General features: G+C 57.7%; 1 protein-coding gene across 1 annotated transcript in view; it reads left to right on the top strand.

Moving 5' to 3' along the window:
* LOC114062212 (phosphatidylinositol 3-kinase regulatory subunit gamma) overlaps positions 1–18099 on the top strand; it is a 78060-nt gene that overhangs the window by 7078 nt on the left and 52883 nt on the right. The window contains exons 4-6 of the mRNA XM_027893410.1: positions 6305–6436; positions 9275–9476; positions 9802–9887. Coding sequence (XP_027749211.1) covers positions 6305–6436; positions 9275–9476; positions 9802–9887 — 420 coding nt within the window. The remainder of the gene's footprint in view (positions 1–6304; positions 6437–9274; positions 9477–9801; positions 9888–18099) is intronic.

The following is an 18099-nucleotide window of genomic DNA, read 5'->3' as shown; positions in this document are numbered from 1 at the left end:
CATTTCTCTTCCTCCTGATGGCTCGTCCCTCCAGTGTCCCAACTCTGCCAGCAGCTCACCTGCAAAAGCCAAGCTCCATCTTGGGGAAGGGGGAGAAATCGGAGCCAGGGTTGGCAGCAGCTGGAACCGAACAACATCTCAGCTGGGGAGAAAACAGGATTCCCACTGGGGGTTTCAGCTTCCCTGCAAATACCCAAATCATGCTGGTGTTTGGCAGCGGTGGCAGGAGAACTGCTAAAGAGTGCAAGAAAAATGGAGTAGGGGCTGGAAAAGTTTGGGTGTTGGTTTTCTAACCCCCAAATCTTAATGTGTCAGAGAAGACAGAGTGTTTTCTACCCTGAAAGGGGGTCTGAACTTCCAGTGGGGAGGAGGAGGATGATTCTCTGGGGACAAGGAGCTGTGCAGGTCAGAGCAGCCCTGGCTGCCCCAGGGAGCCAGTGGGCATTGTGTCCCTGGGGCTGGCGGCAAAGGCACTCATCTGAGTTGCTGTGATCAAACCCTTTTTGTGTCACGGGCCCTTTTGGAGCCCTTGCCCTTTGGGGACCTGGAAGGACGGGGCAACCCCTGGAGCTGAAAATCACCCAGGCTTTGGGATGAAGGTTTCCCATCCTCGTGGGGCTGCAGCAACATCGGGCAGAGCAGACTTGGATGCAGCACAGCTCCACGTGGCTCTGCAGCCTGGGCTGAGCCCGTCCCCATCCTGGCACTGGTGACATGCTGCAGGTCAGTGGCATCTGACTGCTGGCTAGAGCCTGGGCACCAGAATTGATACTTCCATGTTGGACGGTGCAAGAAAAATTTATAGGTGGGAAAAAAAAGGAATCAAAGACAGAGCTCATCAATGAAGGGCACTCAGTGAACTGAGTGCCTTCACTGCCACCTGGCTCAGGTGACACCAGGGCTGGCGAGTGAAGCACGGATCTGAAGGGTGGTTGGGCTCACAGCCAGCTTATCCTGGCTCCGGAGGACAATGAATTGTTTTAGGACACTCGGTGTTCAATTTGGACCCTTATGCCCATTAAGAGAGGCAAGAGAGGCCATGTGAAATCACTGAACACGGGAGTCAGAGTCACATGGTGGCACCAAAAAGGGACTTCAAGAAAAGCTGCAGCTCCACAGAGGACTCGGGGGAACTCACCCAAGGGTGGGAGGTGGTCACCCAGCCAGGAGCCCCACAGCAGTGGCAGGGAAAGAGAATGGGCAGAAAAAGAGGAATAAAGCAGAGCTTTAAACAGCATCATCGAGGTGCAACACTTACCCTGGCACCCAGCACTCCCTGCAGTGCCCGAGCTGGGGTAGGTCTGGCTTGGGGATGGCTGCAAAGTCCTCTGTGTTATGGCTGGGCAGTGCTCTGCCACCACTGAGGAGGGATGGTCTGCATCCTCATCCCTTCTCCCTGGAAACAGCACACAGAGATCCTGCAGCCCCTTCTTCCCCCCCCCCTCCCCCCCCAATAGGTCCCTGGGTGCCCTATGTGGCTCAGAAGGGGCTGAGCCCATCCGAGATGGTGGCAAAGCGCTGGAGCCTCCCCCGCACTTTGGATAACCCTTACCCTGCCCGGGGCTCTGGGCTGCAGACGTAAACACCGAGACCCTTCCCCGGATACAAGAGCAGCGCCGGGAGAAGCCTGCGCTGTTGTCAGGGCCAGGCAGGAGCTGCCTGCGACTCGGGGTGCCAGGGAGAATCTGTCGGCAGCGCGAGGCGGATTGGAGCCGGTGTCTCCAGGCGTGCCGTGGCTGCGCTGCCATCCTGCGCGCTTTGATCTGGGGCCCCGGCGCAGAGCAGTCTGCCTGGAGACACGCTCACGTGCCCGGGAATTAGGTCAGGTCTCGGTGGGGATTAGCGAGCAATGGTGGGTCCCGGGGCTTCACTGGGGCTGCCAGGAGCTGCTGCTAGGCAGAGAGGGTCTGGAAGTGAGGAGCAGCTTGGGGGAGTCTCACACCGCTCCCCCCCCATCATCACAGCGTGGATGCCCAGGGAGGGAGAGCATCCCCATCCTCATCCCCGGGATGCCAGAGAGAGTTCGAGGCGCACAAGGGCTCTGGTTTCCCCTGGCCAAAAGCTATTAACTCCACCAAGATGACTCTCCTCCCCAGCACGAGGCGCCCTGGTGCCTGCCGCACTGCTTTTTATTTATACCTGCAGTGGAAATAAACCCCGTGTCGTCAGAGCCTGGCGAGAGGCATGAGCTCATCTCTTATATTTGGTGGTGATGAAAGAAGGGTAAATAAACGGCAGCGGCAGAGCCGTCCCTGCCAGGCCCATCAGGGAGAATGGGGTGCGAGTTTTTTGTCATGCCCTCCCATGGGTGCTGGGGAAACTGAGGAAGGGAACTGCCCTTGGGAAGCTGAGGTGGGAGAAGGAAGCCTCACTGGGCACCCTCAAAGCAGGGACCCAGTACCCCTGCCCTGGCTGAGTCCAAGCCAGGGATATGCTGAGATGAAACCCAGCTGGGAGGGTGTTTGGGGCTGCCAGGTGCTCCTGTGCATGGGCAGGGGGTACCCTGGCAGCTGCCAAGTTCCCAGCACAAGGTAGCAGCAGGCGGGCTGGGAGATGTTAACAGTGATGCTGAATCAAAGCTGGGAAATTCTCCCTGATTCAGTGCACAGTTCCCCAATAAAACCCCACTGTGGGTTGCCCAGGAGCTTCAAATGCCTGCTCAGGTCTGGGGGATGTACAGGTCCTTGGACAGAAATTATGCATGTGGATTAGAAGGCATATCTCCCAGAACTGGACAGCGAGGACATCCCTCCAGCACCTGCTGGCAATCCAAATCAAAAGGTTTGGAAGGGATAGAGAAACTCCCAAGTCAGTATTTCAGTCAGCCCCGAGGTACAGGTGGTTTGGGTGCCCCTCTGTCACAGGGGGTGTGCACCCGGCAGCATCACACTGCAGCAGCACTTGGTGGCCATGGTCCAACTTAGCCTGGGGGACTCACCCTGCTGCACCTGAGGGAGAGGGGCCGTGGATGCTGGGCAAGATCTGCACCCTGTCACCCACACACTGTCCAGGGATGTTGGTGCAGCCGTCACTTGTGGCCACATGCAGGGGACAGCTGGTTACCAGGACCTGCTCAAGCCTCCCCTCCAAAACAACCCCGCACCTCCTCCTCCACAACGCCTCTTGGCTAAACATCCTCCGCGTTTACTGAAACTCCGGGCTTACTCACGCCTCCCTGGCCGGCTGCAGCTGCGGGAGAGGTCCTGGAGTTTCCTGCCCAGCCTGACTCAGCCCAAAGCCCCGGCACCCTTCCACCTCTGCTGGGATGTGGGCTCTGGCATTCCAGTGGGAGGAGGCTGGAAGCACCCGTTGTCTTTCGCTCTGGGCCAGTGGTCATCCCGTGCGCCCTTTGTCCAGTCCCAGATTTATTCCTGCTTTTCCCCCCTCCGTGGGGAAGGTGTGCTCTCCACTGGCCCCCAGATGCTTGCTCTGACAGCAGGTCAGCAAGTAGGTTGTGTGCTGAAGGGGGTTGGTATGGGGTTAAGGTTGGGGTTTTGGGGTATTTTCCTTCTGTTTATGGCAGGCAGATAGAATCCCTCCGTCATCCCTCCGTCATTCCCCTGGGGAAAGGACGGGAACATCTGGAGAGCAGCAGGAGAGCATTGACTCATCCTGCAGCTTCATTAACTTCTTATAGCTGGTTATCATCTCCCTCTGATAAGAAGAGAGCAGCATCCACGGGGTCAGACCTGTGGTAATTGTCTGGGAAGGCTCCAGGGTTAACCCTTCCCCAGCTGCTGGCTGAGCCTCCCTGAGCTGCTGGGGCACAGCCGGTGCCGGGGAGCAGCTCGGAGCAGCCCTTGGTTGTGTTCTCAGCCTAGGGGGGAGCCCAGCTCAATGGCAGCTCCTGGGGAGAGGAGAGGAGAGGAGCTGGGGCAGGAGGATGCCACTGCACCTCCAGGAGGATGGGGTTAACGGGCTTAATGGCAATTTCTGGTCGCAGAGAACGGTGCCACCAGCAATCAGTCCCTGTCAGCGGGGTGTGAATTCCCCCTGGGCTCCCCATCGCGCCTCTCTCTGGGTGTAAAGATGTTTTTGAGTCTCGCTTTGAAACTGGCTGAGCCTTCCCTTTGAACACCCCCCCAGGCCCATGCCTAACGAGGCAAACAAGCTAATGAGGCCACGGTGGAGCCCGGGGCTGGTCGCCTGGGGCCAGCGCCCGGCAGCGGCCCCTTGCCTGCACAGGAACATCTTGTGGCTGCTCTCCTCAATTCGTACCATCGTCCTCAAGGCGAGTCACAGGTCCCTGCAGAAATCTCTGTGGCGGGTTGAGAAGGGCTTTGGGGTTTGGCCGGTGCATTCCACTGATGGGAGAAGCTCTTTGCAATGCAACAAGACACTGAGACCCACCAGCAGCATCCCTGGGTTTTAGCCATGCACTGCAGGGATTCAGCCCAAAAGAGGTGTTGGAGCATCTTGTGGGATCCCTGACCCCACTCTCCTCCACCTGCCCAGCTTAAGACAACCTGTCAGCTCACTTCTCCAGGGCACAAATGGGGAATTGACTGTCACCCCCCACAAACCCTGCCAGAAATAACTGCCCACCTCAAAGATGCCAAGGGCAGAGTGGTCCATGGGATGATGCTGTGACCTTGTGGGGTGCCAGAAAGGCAGCACCCACCTTTGCCCTGGGTCATGTCTGGCCAGGCTGGATGGCTACCCACCCCAGCGTGGTGGCATCTCTCCCAGCTGTCCCCACACTGCCCCGGGGCACAGTTCCCAGCCGGCTGGGTGCTTGCTCCTGAGAATGAGGTAGTGTCTCCCACGGCTGGGTTAAAGGCTTCGCTTCGGGCATTGGTCAATCTGTTTTCTCTCCGGCCTGGGAGCCAAATGGAAGGCACTGGCCATGAGGGACCCACTACGGCTTCTTGACCCCGAGCAGGCGGGCAGGCTCCCAGGCTGCCTGGCCCACAGTGGGGACATTCCAACGAGAGGAGATCAAGGTCAAGGTGACCAAAAACAGCTTTTCCCAGCTGCTCCCCATCCCAGCCCTGCTGACCATGTGTCTACAAAGCCTTGTCCTAGGAAATAGCATTTCTCCTCTCCTTTGGGTTTATTGCCCCAGAAGGAAGCGCAGCTGAAATGGCTGGAGACTCGCAATATTTTCTGCTGCAGAATGCTGGCCTGGGAGATGGAGCATCTCCCAAAATGGCACCAGTTTCAGTAAAGATGCATCTAGGGGTAAAGACCCAGAGGAGCAAGGGGAAGGGGGCCCAGAGCAGGGCAAGCCCACTATTTTCTCAGGGGCCTAATAAAGCATCTTTAGGAAAGTGCCAAATTTGCTTTTTTGTTCAAAAAAAATTAGCCTTTTCAAACCATATCAAATATCTTGGGCTGCTTTTATTATTCCTGACCACCTCAGACATCCTCCAATTTCTCCTACAAGGAGAATTTCAAAACCTTGCATTTGGCTCCAGTCTGAATCCAAGCCAGATTTTGAAACCTCCAGATCTTTGCAAAAGGCACCAGCGTCCTCTGGGCAGCCACCACCCGGCCCAGCCGGGCTGAGAGACCTCCAAGACAAACGCATGAGGCAATACCAAAGGATGCTGAAAGGGCTCTTCCCCCTGGACCCTGGTGAGGCAACGTCCCCGTGCTGGCCCAGCCACGGGGCTCAGACAGACACTTCCCACCCTTTGACTCCTGCTGGACCGTGGGACATTTCTGCTCATAGCGCTTGCCCCTGTTGTGAGCCCAGGCTGTGTGATGTCAGCCCCTCTCTGTGCTTTCCCCCGTTCCTGGGGCATCCATCACCACCTCCCCAGGGCAGCTGCCTTTCAGGGCTGGGAGAAGTGATGCCAATTGGGGCACATTCACAGCGTTTCAGGATCACTGGGGGTGGCATGGGCCTTTAGCAACATGAATTGCCTGGGGACCATAACCCCATTCCATGAATGCATTTTCCAAGCAGTTCCTCCTGGGCTGGGGTCAGCACATAGCACCTGGCCCTGATGACCAGAGGATGCACGAGGGGCTGCTCAGTCCTTCCCATGGGCGCTATCCTGCAGTGGGACCTCAGTGGAATGGTGAGATTCCCTGCCCCATGCACAAAGCAGAGATGCTGCCTCGTGCTCTCCGTGGGCACGTGGAACTCAGGGTCAGTGGAAACTGGGACAGGAGTATTTGCAGGGGGGAGGGTGGTGGCAGTGAAATCACGGGCTGCTGCACTGGGGAGATGGGGGCATGGGCGAAGAAATCAGCCCCCATGTCTGGAGGAAGGCCCACAGGGATGGAAGAGCTCTGAGCTCTGCACCAGAGGGGCAGGACCATGGGCTCATGGTTCCTGCTGGCTCTTTCCCTGCAGATGCCTCGGCTGTGGACATGGACCTGTATGAGGCCCAGACACTGGCAGATGCCCTGAAGTGGTACCTCCAGGAGCTCCCATCGCCCCTCATCCCTCCAGCTCTCTACAGTGAATTGGTCCACATGGCTCAAGGTAAGCACACCCGGGCTCCCCCCACACCTGGGACCTCTGTGGGGCTAAAGAAGCTTGGGGTAGACCCTAGAAAGGCTCCCCAGCATCTCCAGGGTGGCTCTGACCTGATCCCCTGCCCAGTGCTGCACTAAGGGCAGATTCTGAGAAGGACTGCTGGGAACACCATGTGTGCCAGAGCAGCGCCGCAGCATCTGGGAGGTGATCTGGGAAAGCAAGGGGAGGCCCAGGGGTCTCCTCTGCCCCCACCACAGCATGGTCTTCTCCTACTGCAGTGCCCAGAGAAGGAGGTGCTGCCTGTCAGGATGGGTGGCTGCCAAGGCTGGGTGATGCTGGCCCCAGAAGAAAGCGTTATTATAATATTTTGGCTCTGCTGCCTGGGAATTTTTTCCTGTAATCTCATTAACTCTTGGCTTTATATGGGCACAGAAAATTCTCTGCTTTTTCAGCTTAGTGCCATTAGGAAGTGCCTTTAGATCCCTGCAAGCTTTTCCACCTCTGTGCAAATGTATGAGACCATTAAGGTTTTGGTTTTATTTGATTTTTTTTTTTTTTTTTTCAAATAAACAGAGCAGGGCTCCTACCCAGGCCAGCAGAGCCCATGATCCATCTCAACAGTGAGCCTGGACCAAAATGCATTTCATATGAGTCCTCACTGAGCTGCTCAGCCCCTCCCAGCCTGAGGCCCTGGGGGCATCACCAGGCACACATGAAGCCCTTGCCCACTGTATTAGACAGGACCTGAACTTCTTGCTGCCTGTGAAACCAGGATTTCCCCTTTCACAGCAGCTCTCGTCTCGCTGCCAGTTGCTGCAGTATCCTCCATCCCCGAGCATCACCTCCCTATCCTAAGCCAGATTAGTGCTTGGGCAGATCATGCTCTTGGCTGCCTTAAGAGGCACTAAAAGATCACCCATGGCCAGACCAGCATGGCCTTTTCCTACCCTGTCCTGATGGGAAAAGGCCACAGGCTCTTTGTGGCCTCCAGCAAGGCAGGAGGGACACAGGGACAAGGCGAGGGATAACTCACAGCCCATCCTCCCTGCCCTGCACTGGGACATGGAGCCAGAAGAAGTACCCCTGGGGCTGGTGGCACAGAGAAGCTGCCTTCCCCTCACCCGTCAGAGCAGAAATCAAAGGCTGCCTCCCTTCCAAGGATAAAAACGCAATTAGGAAGCAATTAGCAGGGTTGCCTCGTTAAGCAACTTCAAAGGGAAGCGCCTTTCCCTGCAGCCTGTGCTGCAGCGGGCTGTGCTCCTGACACAACAGGGGCAGGAGGAGGAGGAGGAGGGGGCAGGAACAGAGGAGAAACCAATGGAAAGGGGATTTCTCTGGGGCTTAAAAGAAAAGAAAAAAATGAAAATATAAGTCTTTGAGGAGATGGTGCTGGGTTTTGGCAGCCTGCCCTGCAAGGCTCTTTCTGCCCTGCTTGAGGCTGAGGGCTGGAAAAGCAGCAAGATGACCACCTGCAAAAGGAGGGGGAAAACGTCGGCAAATTCCCCCTTTGGCTGTGGGCCTTCTCCTGTGGGATCCTCTGGGTGAAAAAAAGTGCAAAAAAATGCAGGGATAGGGATAGGGGAGGCCTGGAGCAAAGCCAAACATGCCTCAGGAGCAGCTTGTTGGATACGAGGACTCACAAACACCCCATTGCCATCCCAGCTGGGTTGCAGACCTGCTTTGGAGGGGATCCCAGACCCCCACCCCTGCAGCTCTGGTGCACCCTGGCCCCAAGGATGGATGCTGGGAGCTGGCTGGGCACTGGCCAAGCCTCAGTCCTGGAGCAAAGAGCCGATGGAGCTGAGTCAGCCCCCGGCTGAGCCAGGCTTTGAAGGCAGCTGAGAGCAACCCAGCCCTGGGGACCTCCTTGTGCCCCGCAGATAAAAGGGCTGGGACAAGGCAGGGATGGATGATGGCTGGACAGTGGCTGTTTCCTGTGCCTGGGGCGGACTGCAATCCCAGGGCGCTGATCTCACAGCTCACAAGACCGGGGAGCCCCAGCCAAGGCTGCCAGAGGGCACTGGGGATGTGGAATAGGACACTGGTGGGAACGCCATGGGCTGTGGGCTGCTCGGGGCACCTGTGATGGGGGTTCTGGCAGTACCTGTTTGATGTACTACACCATTAGGTGCCTGATTTTATTCACGTGTTCAATTCAAGTATCGCTGGAAGTAGCGATACTTTCATGGGGTGTGAGACCACAGTGCAGGGGCTGCAGGGGCCTCACTACAGCCACACCTGCAGCCCAGGTGCTCATTTGGGTTTTTTCCTCCTAAAAAGTCTTTTCCCTCCCAGCTGCAGGGGAGGGCCGAGCCTTTAAATTCCTCAGATCTTCCAGCTGGTGCCCATTTCCCAACCTCTGCTTTGCTCTGCCTCTGCAATGGCTTTGCTGGGCACCAGGGCAGGGCTCGCACTGTTCTCCTCTGTTGGAGCAGCATGAGGGGTGTTTAGCTGCAGCCCTTGCCATGTGAGAAGCTCAGCCCCCCCATGCTCCCTGCCTGGCTGTGCTGAGAGGAGGAATGTGCTAAAGGCACCTGACAACCTGGTCTGGGATGGTGGGGTGGTGTGAGTGGATAAATGGAGCATGTCACCCCCTCCCAGCGAGGGGAGGCCAAGACCCTGAAGACACCTCTGCATGCCCTGGGATATCCACAGCCTGGCTGGGAAGAGGTGGTCTGCCCAGGTTTTGTGGGAGAGGTTGAGGCCAGGGTTTCTTGGGTCTGTGGGGGGAGTAGAGAACTGCCACAACTCACGCCATGTGTGCTGGTGGGTAACATGAGAGGCAAGGGGGATGCCCTTGACCTCCCGAACTGACCATTTTTCTCCTGTGCCCCTCTGCTGCAGAGACCCCAAGCCTGGAGGAATGTGGCCAGCGAGCCAGAGCCCTGCTGGCCCCGCCAGCCCTGCCACAGCCCCAGGCTCTGCTCCTGCGCCAGCTCGCCCGCCACTTCTGCCATCTCTGCCAGGGCACCCCCCGGAGCCGCTCCTCGCCCCGGCTGCTCGGGGAGCTCTTTGGGGAAGTGCTTCTCCGCCCGGGGGCAGCCAGGTGAGGAGCCCCTGCCACGCGCAGGACAGGATGGGTGACGGGAGGGTGCCCAGCATGGACAAGCTGGTCCCAACCAAGCTGGTAGAGCACCAGTGGCCCAGCCCTGGGGTTCTCCGAAGGGGGGAGCTGGATCTGGGAGCTCAGATGCTCAGGCATCACACCCGTTCCCACGGTGTGCCCGGGCACAATGCACACACGGAACTGGGATACACGGTGTTGCCCCGGTCCCACGGGAGATCCATGGGACAGCTGGCTGCTGTCCCAGGGGTTTGAGGGTCTCCAGGGAGGCTGAGTTGCTCACGGACCCCCCTCCTTATCCCCACAGCACTGAGGCAAGCCCTGAGCTCCGTGCAAGGATCCTCGAGTCCTTCATCATGGCCAGCGAGATGGCAGAGCTGCCGGCAGCTCCTGGTAAGAGATGTCCAGCTGGTGGTAGAGTGGGGGCAGCGGGTGTGAAATTCAGGGAATTGACAGCAGTTTTGGTGGCCAGCGCTGTAGCAGGAAGGTGCCCATGTCCCTGTGGCACTGCCTGGGCTATGCTGACTTCCTGGACAGCCAAACTATTCCCATTTCCCTCCCTTCTTTCTCCTCACAGATAACGATTTTGGAGCATTTCTTTGCATCCCCTCAGAAGGTTTGCAGCTGTTTTCTTGCTTAATGTCTGTGTCACTGCTCTTTGGTGCCAGTGTGGTGCAAGTGGGTTCTGCTGCCCCATTTTGGGGGCTTGGTATGTGTGGGGGCTGTCAGCGGAGGGCTGTCGTGCAGCTTGTTTTGGTGAGCAGGGATCTGGATACAGTCTGCGGGGAAAGAGATACCAGAATGATCATCAAACGTCAGGATGGTTCTTGCTAAAGGATCAAATGAGAGTTTATGATTTTTGACTTGCATTTAGTTCCCATGTGTGCAGAATTGCACTCCATCCACCAACACACTGCTGCTTTCCCCGTGGGGCAGTCCCAAGGTGGTGACAAGGATGGGCACTTGTCCCCCACCTCTCCATGCATGGGAAAGGAGCTGGGAGTGTGGGTTTTTTTGCAGATGTTAATGAACCCACCCAGCCTCACCCCCCAGGGCAGCAGTCCTGCCTCTTTCATTACCAACACCAGTGTTTGCCTCCAGCACCTCTTTGCTCTTTTGCTCTGCTGGCCACCTTCTCTTGCCAGATCCCTCTTGCTGAGCGGCATCTCCTGTCCCCTTGGTGTCCAGAGCTGAAGCACATTGCCCTTGTGCCTTCTGCAGCACTTCAAGGATGGGAGGCAAGGGGTCCATCCAGGCAGGGATGTACATGGGAGGGAGAGAGGGTGCTCAGGAGAGCACAAAGCATAAGCCTTGAGGACCACCGAGACCCATCCTTGGGGGATCCCATCTCCAGGCTGCCACTGAGACCCATCTGTTCTCCCACATCGACCTGCCCAGAGCTCCCAGTGCTGGGAGGCACAACTGCTTCCAGGCCTCCTGCTTGGAGATATGTTGGCACTGGCCCCAGTGAATCTTGTCTCTCTGTGATGTCTCTGGGTCCTTGTCACCACCCTGTCTCCCTGGGGGATGGCTGGGCCAGGCAGCATTATGACTCTTAATATTCCTCATAAATCAGCCCTTTCAGACCTGTCAGCTTATTTATTGCTCTCCCCCAAGCTCTCGTCCATGAGTTTGTTGAGATACATATGTCTCTCTTCCACCTGCTGTTCCAGATGTTGGGCAGCTGCAGCTCAGCAGTCCCTAGGGTCACCACTGCCCTCGCTGGACCTTGTGCTGTCATCAACTGTCCCCACCCTAAACTGAGCAGAGGGGTTGGACAGGGTCCTTCTGTGTCAAAATCCCCCCTGTGGGCCTCCCACAGGCATGGGGCAGGACACGGGACACCTGGGCTCGCTGTGGGACTTCAGACAAGTCCTGCCACCTCCCCTCGCTTTGTGCCTAAAAGCGAGGATATTATTACTTGCCTGTCATCACATTAGGATGTTGGGAAGCTTAATTAAATGCCTGCAAAGCGATTTTGAGAGCTGCGGATGAAAGGGGCTATATATAAAGTGCAAAGAATTATTATTAGCGGTGGGTCCGTGCCCCGGCCCCGTTCCCATCACCCTGGCCCCGCTCCCCTGCCTCCCGGCACCGGGATTATTTTGGTGCGTGTGTGGAGTTGTGGTTTTATAATTATACATGTAAAACAGCTATAAATACCCTGCAATAACACGGCGGGTGTGTGTGCATAGCACAGGAATAGGAGTCGGTAGCTGACATAAGGAAACCGCGGTGTGACCTCATTCTGACTCAGATGTAAATATACCTCGTGTGAGGGGGCAGCTGGGGGGGTTTGAGGGCTGTTGGGGGGCTTCAGGGGCAGTGGCCTCCTTGGTGGTGAGGGTCATGTTTTGAAGGAGATCTGAAGCTGTCTGCTAACTCCGGGGAGGCTCCTGCAGGGTCAGGATCCCTCCTACTTTGTGTGTCCTGGGACTGATGGTGGAGTCTTGGGCGTTAAAATCATCAGGAATAAAAATGTCAGTTATGGAATTTGGTTCCTGGAGGAGCTTTTCTGTGGTTGACTTTGCAGAATGCCTTCCTGAAGGCACTGCTCCTGGGGGGCCTCTTTAGCCACCTGTGGATGGGCTGTGAGCAGAAAAATGGGTCTGTGATGGCTCCTGAAAGTTCTTTGTGGTGACCATGGGATGCAGCGTTGGGGTCAAACTGGAGGCAGTGGTTTGTGTAGGGCCATGCACTGCTTTGTGTGGGGCAGGGCCACAGATCCATGGCACAGCTGGGCTGAAGCTTGGGGCCACCTTGCTGTGCTCTCCAGCAAGCCCCCAGAGCTGGGCAGACACCCCAGGGGGACATTGCCCAGCCCCATGGGGACCCAGAGGGCACAAAGAGCCCACAGCACGACCCCAGGGTCCGGGGAGGGCTGCTTCCTGAGCAGGGTGAGGGGGCAGGGGAAGGCAAAGGGAAGAAGTGATGCAAATACCAGCTCAGCTGAAGGAAGATGACTTCATCTCCTTTTCCTCTCCTGGTGCTATTTATAGTCACTTTAATTTACTCCCCTTTGCTTTATTATCTCTCCAACAAGCCGTTAGCCCTCAGACAGCAGGATGCCTTTACTCACCATGCAGCCCAAAGTTCTGCAAAAAAAACCCCACACAACCCACCACCAAAAAAAAACCCAAAAGTGGGGGCAGGAGGCAGGGTAAGGCAGCAGAGTGACTGGGCAAGAGATTGTGCTGTCCTGTGACGTAGCTTTCTGGAGAAAATGAGAGGATTATTGGCTCCTTTTGGAGAAAAGAGTGAGAATTAAGCAAGAGAGATGTCACCTTCCTCCTTCAGAGCAGTGGCTGGAGGTGCCAGGGTCCCCTCCTCACCCCAGGATGAGGTCCCCCTGCTGAGGCAGGCACCCCCTCCACCCCCCAGGGCCCTCAGCCCTGCCCTGCTTTACGTGGGGCAGTGGTATCACGCCAGGAGGTGGGGATCAGGCCCAGCCCAAATGCCTTGAAAACACCTTCCCAGCAAGCAGGTTTGGCATCCCTGGGCCGTGGGGAAACTGAGGCACAGCCTCCCCATGCAGTCGCCCTTCCCGTGGCTCCGAAATCCAGTCCCTGGGAGGGTTGGTCACCAGATGCCCAGCGGGGAGCGCAGCTCCACTGCACCCCACACCCCAGTGCTCAGCAGGGATGGAGGTCTGCAGTGGTCCTGGTGGTGGGTGACATCCCATGAACATCTCGTGACGTGACACGCTGGACACCTCCCAGCCCGAGCCCCATGCAGGCACCTCTGGGACAGCACTGCCACTGAACAGGCCTGCCGTGTTAAACCAAATTAGAATGATCTGGCTTTGAAGTTTTTAATTAACTTTTCCCCTGTTTGCTTTCTTCTGGCTCCAAGGGAAAAGCCCAGCCTCCCACTCTCCCCAGCTTGCGTGTCAGAGTGTTACAGTGGAGGTTGCAGACACAGATCTGCAGGGAGTCAGGGGGGAGCAGAGGGCTTGGCAGGTGGGGCCAACCCAGGGGGTGCAGCCCCCTGCCTGCCTGGGATGTGGGGGCAGCGTGTCCAGGCCCTACCCTGATTCCATGGGAGCCTCCCTGAGCAGCCATGAGCATCCTCCCCCTTGTCCTGGCACATCAGCCACAGGGTGCCTCCAATTTGCGTTACCCCTTGGTGTTTCATCCCCTCGGAGCTGCTGATGTGGGTTAAAAATAGCCAGGAGAAAACCCAACCAAAAAAGCCCCAGATTGAGAGCAGCACGAGGAGCCCATGGCTGAGTGGTCCCCTGTGCCGAAACACCTCATTCTGCCTCCCCGAATCTGCAAATAATACAGAGAAAACAAATTAACAGTGGGGAAGGGGAGGGAAAAGAGCCAGAGCCGAGCCAGCAACATGAGGTAGGGAGAGAGGCTAAATATAACAGATCCCCGAAGGCACGGGGAAGAAGATGACGGGGATCTGCGCTCCTGCCATCCCAAAAGGCGGCCTCGTGCCTTCCCAGCTGCTCCTCATAACGCAGCCCTGCCTGGTGAGAGGGAAAAGCCTCCAAGAAGGGCAGTCAGCAGTGGGGAGGCCATGGAGCAGGGAGCGGTGCTCCCACATTCAGCAGAGGACGGGGGTCCCCCAAGCGCCCAGGGTGCCCAACTGGGAGGCAGCTGCCGCCTGACCCACTTGCAGGCAGCCGGCGGGCAGTGGGATGCTGCTGGGAGACCCCAGGGGTGCTGCCTCCGCAGCTAATTTTAGCCTGTGTTCAATTAATCATGGAGCGGGAGGGGATCTCAGCAAGCCCAGCCTTTGCCAGTACCTCCACCAGCTCCTATTTCCACCCCGTGCGCGCTGCTGGAGGGTTTGGAGGAGCCAGAGCTGGGCACACACCCACCCCGTGATTTTGGGCTGAGGGACTAAGAGAGACCCTGTGCCAGCCTTCTTCCACCTGGCTTTAAGAGGCTGGTGCAGCCCAGGGCAGGATGTCCCATGGCAGCATGGGGCCAAGAGGGAAGGAGGTCTCCCTTGGATTCTCCTCGTGCCTCAGTTTCCCAGCATCACTAGCAGTGGTGGCCTTTGCTGTGGGGTTTCTCAGGTTGCCTGTAGAGCTCCGAGCAGGAGTTTTCCCAGCATGCCAGGGCTCTGGAATGCCTCCCTGGAGTGGGATGATTCAGACCTCTGCTGCATACCCTGATGGCAACCCCTTCCCTGGGATTCAGCAGCTCTGGCCCTTTCCCAGCCCAAGCTTTGCAGGTCACCATGTCCAGTGCTGCTTTGCCAGGCAAAGTTGTGGCAGGAGTAGCTGCATTGCTCGGAGACCGGCAGCTTCCCTGGCACAGGGAGGGACCCTGGCAATGCTTTTGGGATAGATGGGACGCCCCCAGGGTCCCACTCTCCCCACAGCCCAGCTTCACCAGTCCTGGTGTCAAAACCATGGCATAGTCCAGCCCTCCCCCGTGACAGAGGGAATGGTTCCTGACGGAAACAGGGCTCGGCTGGGATTGAAACCCTTTTCCTGCATGGCCAGAGCTGATAAGGCCTGGATAACCCCAAGCATTGTGTGTGTCGGCGGCCCATGACCCGCCAGCATGAGAGGAAATGCTGCTGCTCAGCCAGCCAGGATTCAGGGGGAGGTCCTGTGTGTGTGCTGGTGGCAGGCTGATGGAGTGCCCTGCAGCCTGGCCAGCCTGCCTTTCTTTTTGCCAGCATACAAAGTTTTGGAATGGCTCCGTCAGATCCTCACTGGTGCAAGCCCAGGTTGCCGTGCCAGCTCATGCCAGCCGGCTCTCGGCTGTTCGGTCATGAAAGCTGCCTGCTTAGAAGACCTCGGGGTTCAGGGTGCTTGTCTGGTGCAGTCAGGGTTTGGCCCTTGGGATTTGCAGGGCTCTTCAGATGAATCTTTGAACCCGGGACACCACTGCCTGCTCCAGGGGGCAGCTCCCAGAGGCCAGACTGGCTGAGCAAAACCTCCCCAAGCCAGACAGAGCCACCAGCTTTGCTGTCCCACACCCTCCGGGGCAGGCTCATGCCTCGTGCCGGCTGCTCACCCAGCCAAACTGGGGGACTGTGTGTGTGCCAGTGCATGTGTCCTCCCAGCTCCTGCCCTCAGACACTGTCTGGGCTGGAATCACTCTTTCTGCTGCAGTGGCTCTGGCTAAACACCACGGGCAGATTCACAAAAGAAGATGGGGAGGGTGATGAAGTATCGGTCACTCTGCCAGCTACAGCTGATTTTCCAGCTTGGCACCAAAGCCGGGAGCATCCTCTCCTGTGTGGTGGCATTTCCGTCCCCTGCCTCCTGCCTGGCAGCAGATTGGCAGCAGCGTGTCACCCTGCTGCCCTTTTGGCCAGGAGATGCCAGGAAAGGGCAATGCTCTCCGTGGGGAGTTTCATGCTGGAGCAGGGAAGCTGATCCCGCCGGTACCCCTGGACCCTGCCTCCCTCAAGAGCTCTGCAGGGGTGGGAGGAGGCAGGCTGCCCGGCAGACACACGAGCGGCTCTTGGGAAAGACAGGATTTGTGCTTTCAGGAGGGAAAATGAGTCATAGGAGGTGTGACAGGGCTGTGCCAGCAGCTGAGAGCGGGACTGGGGTAAGTGGTGGCTGTCAGCTGCTATCCGGGAGGTCAGGCAGAAATGCTCTTACAGGCCTTGCCTGGCTTTAAAATCTATTAACGTCATTTTGCTGTTCGAGCCGAGAGCCGCACAGGCAGCAGAAACGTTCGGGCATGGCTCAGATCAGAGCAGGATTTCAATTACAGTAATCAAAGGTGACACAGATAAGAAACCCCTGGTCTATGGAGCCACGACAGCTGTCCTCTGGCTCCAACCGGCACCCATCCAGAGCGGCTCCATCAAAATCACTGAAGTGGTACCAGGGTAAAATTGGATTGGAATCCATTTTCATCTGCCGTGGTGGAAAGTGCTTTCCCTGCACTCCTTGGGGAGGAAAGCCACCTTTTCAGGGAGAGCAAGGGAGGAAGGTGCCAGGCATGGAGGAGGGGACAATGCCCCCAGCGACAGCACTGATGGCTGCTTTTGGATGGTAGAGGCAGGAGAAGGAACAGCTGGGATGCTGGAGCATCAAGGCTCTGCCTCCTGCTTTCCGCTCTCCATTTCAGCCTGGCCCCACAGGGATGCTTGTTGCTGAGGCAGGGATATGCTGAGCTTGGTCCCAGGTTCCCCAGAGGGACCCACTGTCCTCTGAGCCCTGCTGTGGCCAAAGCATCCCAGGCTGTGCTGCAGGACAGACCCCTGACAGTGCCAAGGAAAGTCTGGGGATAGGGTTAGGAAAGTGGAGGAGGAGAAGAGCCCAGGGGGCAGGATCTGGCACTCTCCTCTTTCATCCTTGTAAGTGGCAGAGAGATGCCCAGGGAAAGCTGCCTCCCACTCCTGCCTCTGCCACCACTTGTATGTGTCCCTGGTCAAACCCTTCCACTGCTTGTGTATCCCATAGTCTGAGACTGCAAATCCTTTGGATGGCAGTAGGGCATCCCCTGCCTCTGACCACCTCACCCCTTCAGGCTCCTGTCACTGGTGACCACTGTCACAGCCTCATGGCACCCTGGTTGCAGCTGAGGGGTGGGGGCACTCCTGGGTCCCATGCACACAAGGGGTCCTTTCTGCCCCTGCCCCAGCAAGGCAGGATCTGGCCAAAACACAGCGTCTCTTTCTGCACCCGCTGGCCCAGCTCCAGCCTGGCCGGGTGTCAAGTGCCCGGCCGCAGCGTGTCCCCCCCAGAGCTCCACCGAGAGCGCGAGCCCTCTCCCAAACACTGGGGGTTTGTGTGGGGTGGCAGGGCTGAATGGTGGGTCTGTGCAGCCAGGAATGCCGGGCAGGGAGGGAAGGAGAGCCGCTTGTTCCGTGTGTTTACCTGGAAGTGGGGATCATGGCCAGGCCCTGCTGCCGCAGCGGCGGGCGCTTTCATGCCAGAGCTAACGGGACAGGGAGTGCCATGCTGTGCCCATCCCTGAGCAGCCTGCAGCATGGCAACGATGGGGACACAGCAGGGACCTGGCAGTGCTTCCCTCCCTCTGTGTGCCTGTACGGTGCTGAAGCCTCCTACTCACAGCAGCTGGAGAGCCAGAGCCTGGGGAGGGATGTGGGTGATACTGCTGGTCATCCTCTGCCTTGCAGCATCAGTGTGCCCTAGGGCTCTACGGGATCCTCCTGCATGTGTCCCCATGCCAGCTGGGTCCCCATCCTGTCTGCATGTCCATGGGTCTCCATCCTTTGAGTCCCTGGACTGGCAGGGTCCACAACCTGGCTGCGTGTTCTCCCCATCACCTGGGTCCCCATCCTGGCTGTGTGTCCCCATACTGTTGGGGGTCTCTATCCTGGTTGCATCCCTACCCTGTCCATATCTCTCTGTAGAGACTGTGGATCCCCACACTGCCTGTGAATGCCTGTACCAGCTCTATGCCTGTGCAGGTTATGCATCCCTGCACTGGCTGCATCCCTGTATCAGCAGTGTCCCCAGGGGGACATGGGAGCCACTTAGCAGCTCTGGGAGAGAGGGGCCACCCATGCAAGCACCAGGTTTTGTCCTTGTGTGAGCCAGGACTGACAGCCACACACAAGCTGCTGGGGAGGGAAATGGGATGATAGCATCTTCGTCAGCGCCTGGATGCACGGGGATTAATGAAGCTGGCTCGCCGTCCCCGGGATTCAG

Source organism: Empidonax traillii, unplaced genomic scaffold (genome assembly GCF_003031625.1).
Source record: "Empidonax traillii isolate 1590-97213 ecotype Southwest subspecies unplaced genomic scaffold, ASM303162v1 scaffold15:size5535645, whole genome shotgun sequence".
NCBI classification, from domain to species: domain Eukaryota; kingdom Metazoa; phylum Chordata; class Aves; order Passeriformes; family Tyrannidae; genus Empidonax; species Empidonax traillii.
The sequence above is the reverse complement of the archived record's forward strand: the minus strand, read 5'-3'. Positions and strand labels throughout refer to the sequence as shown.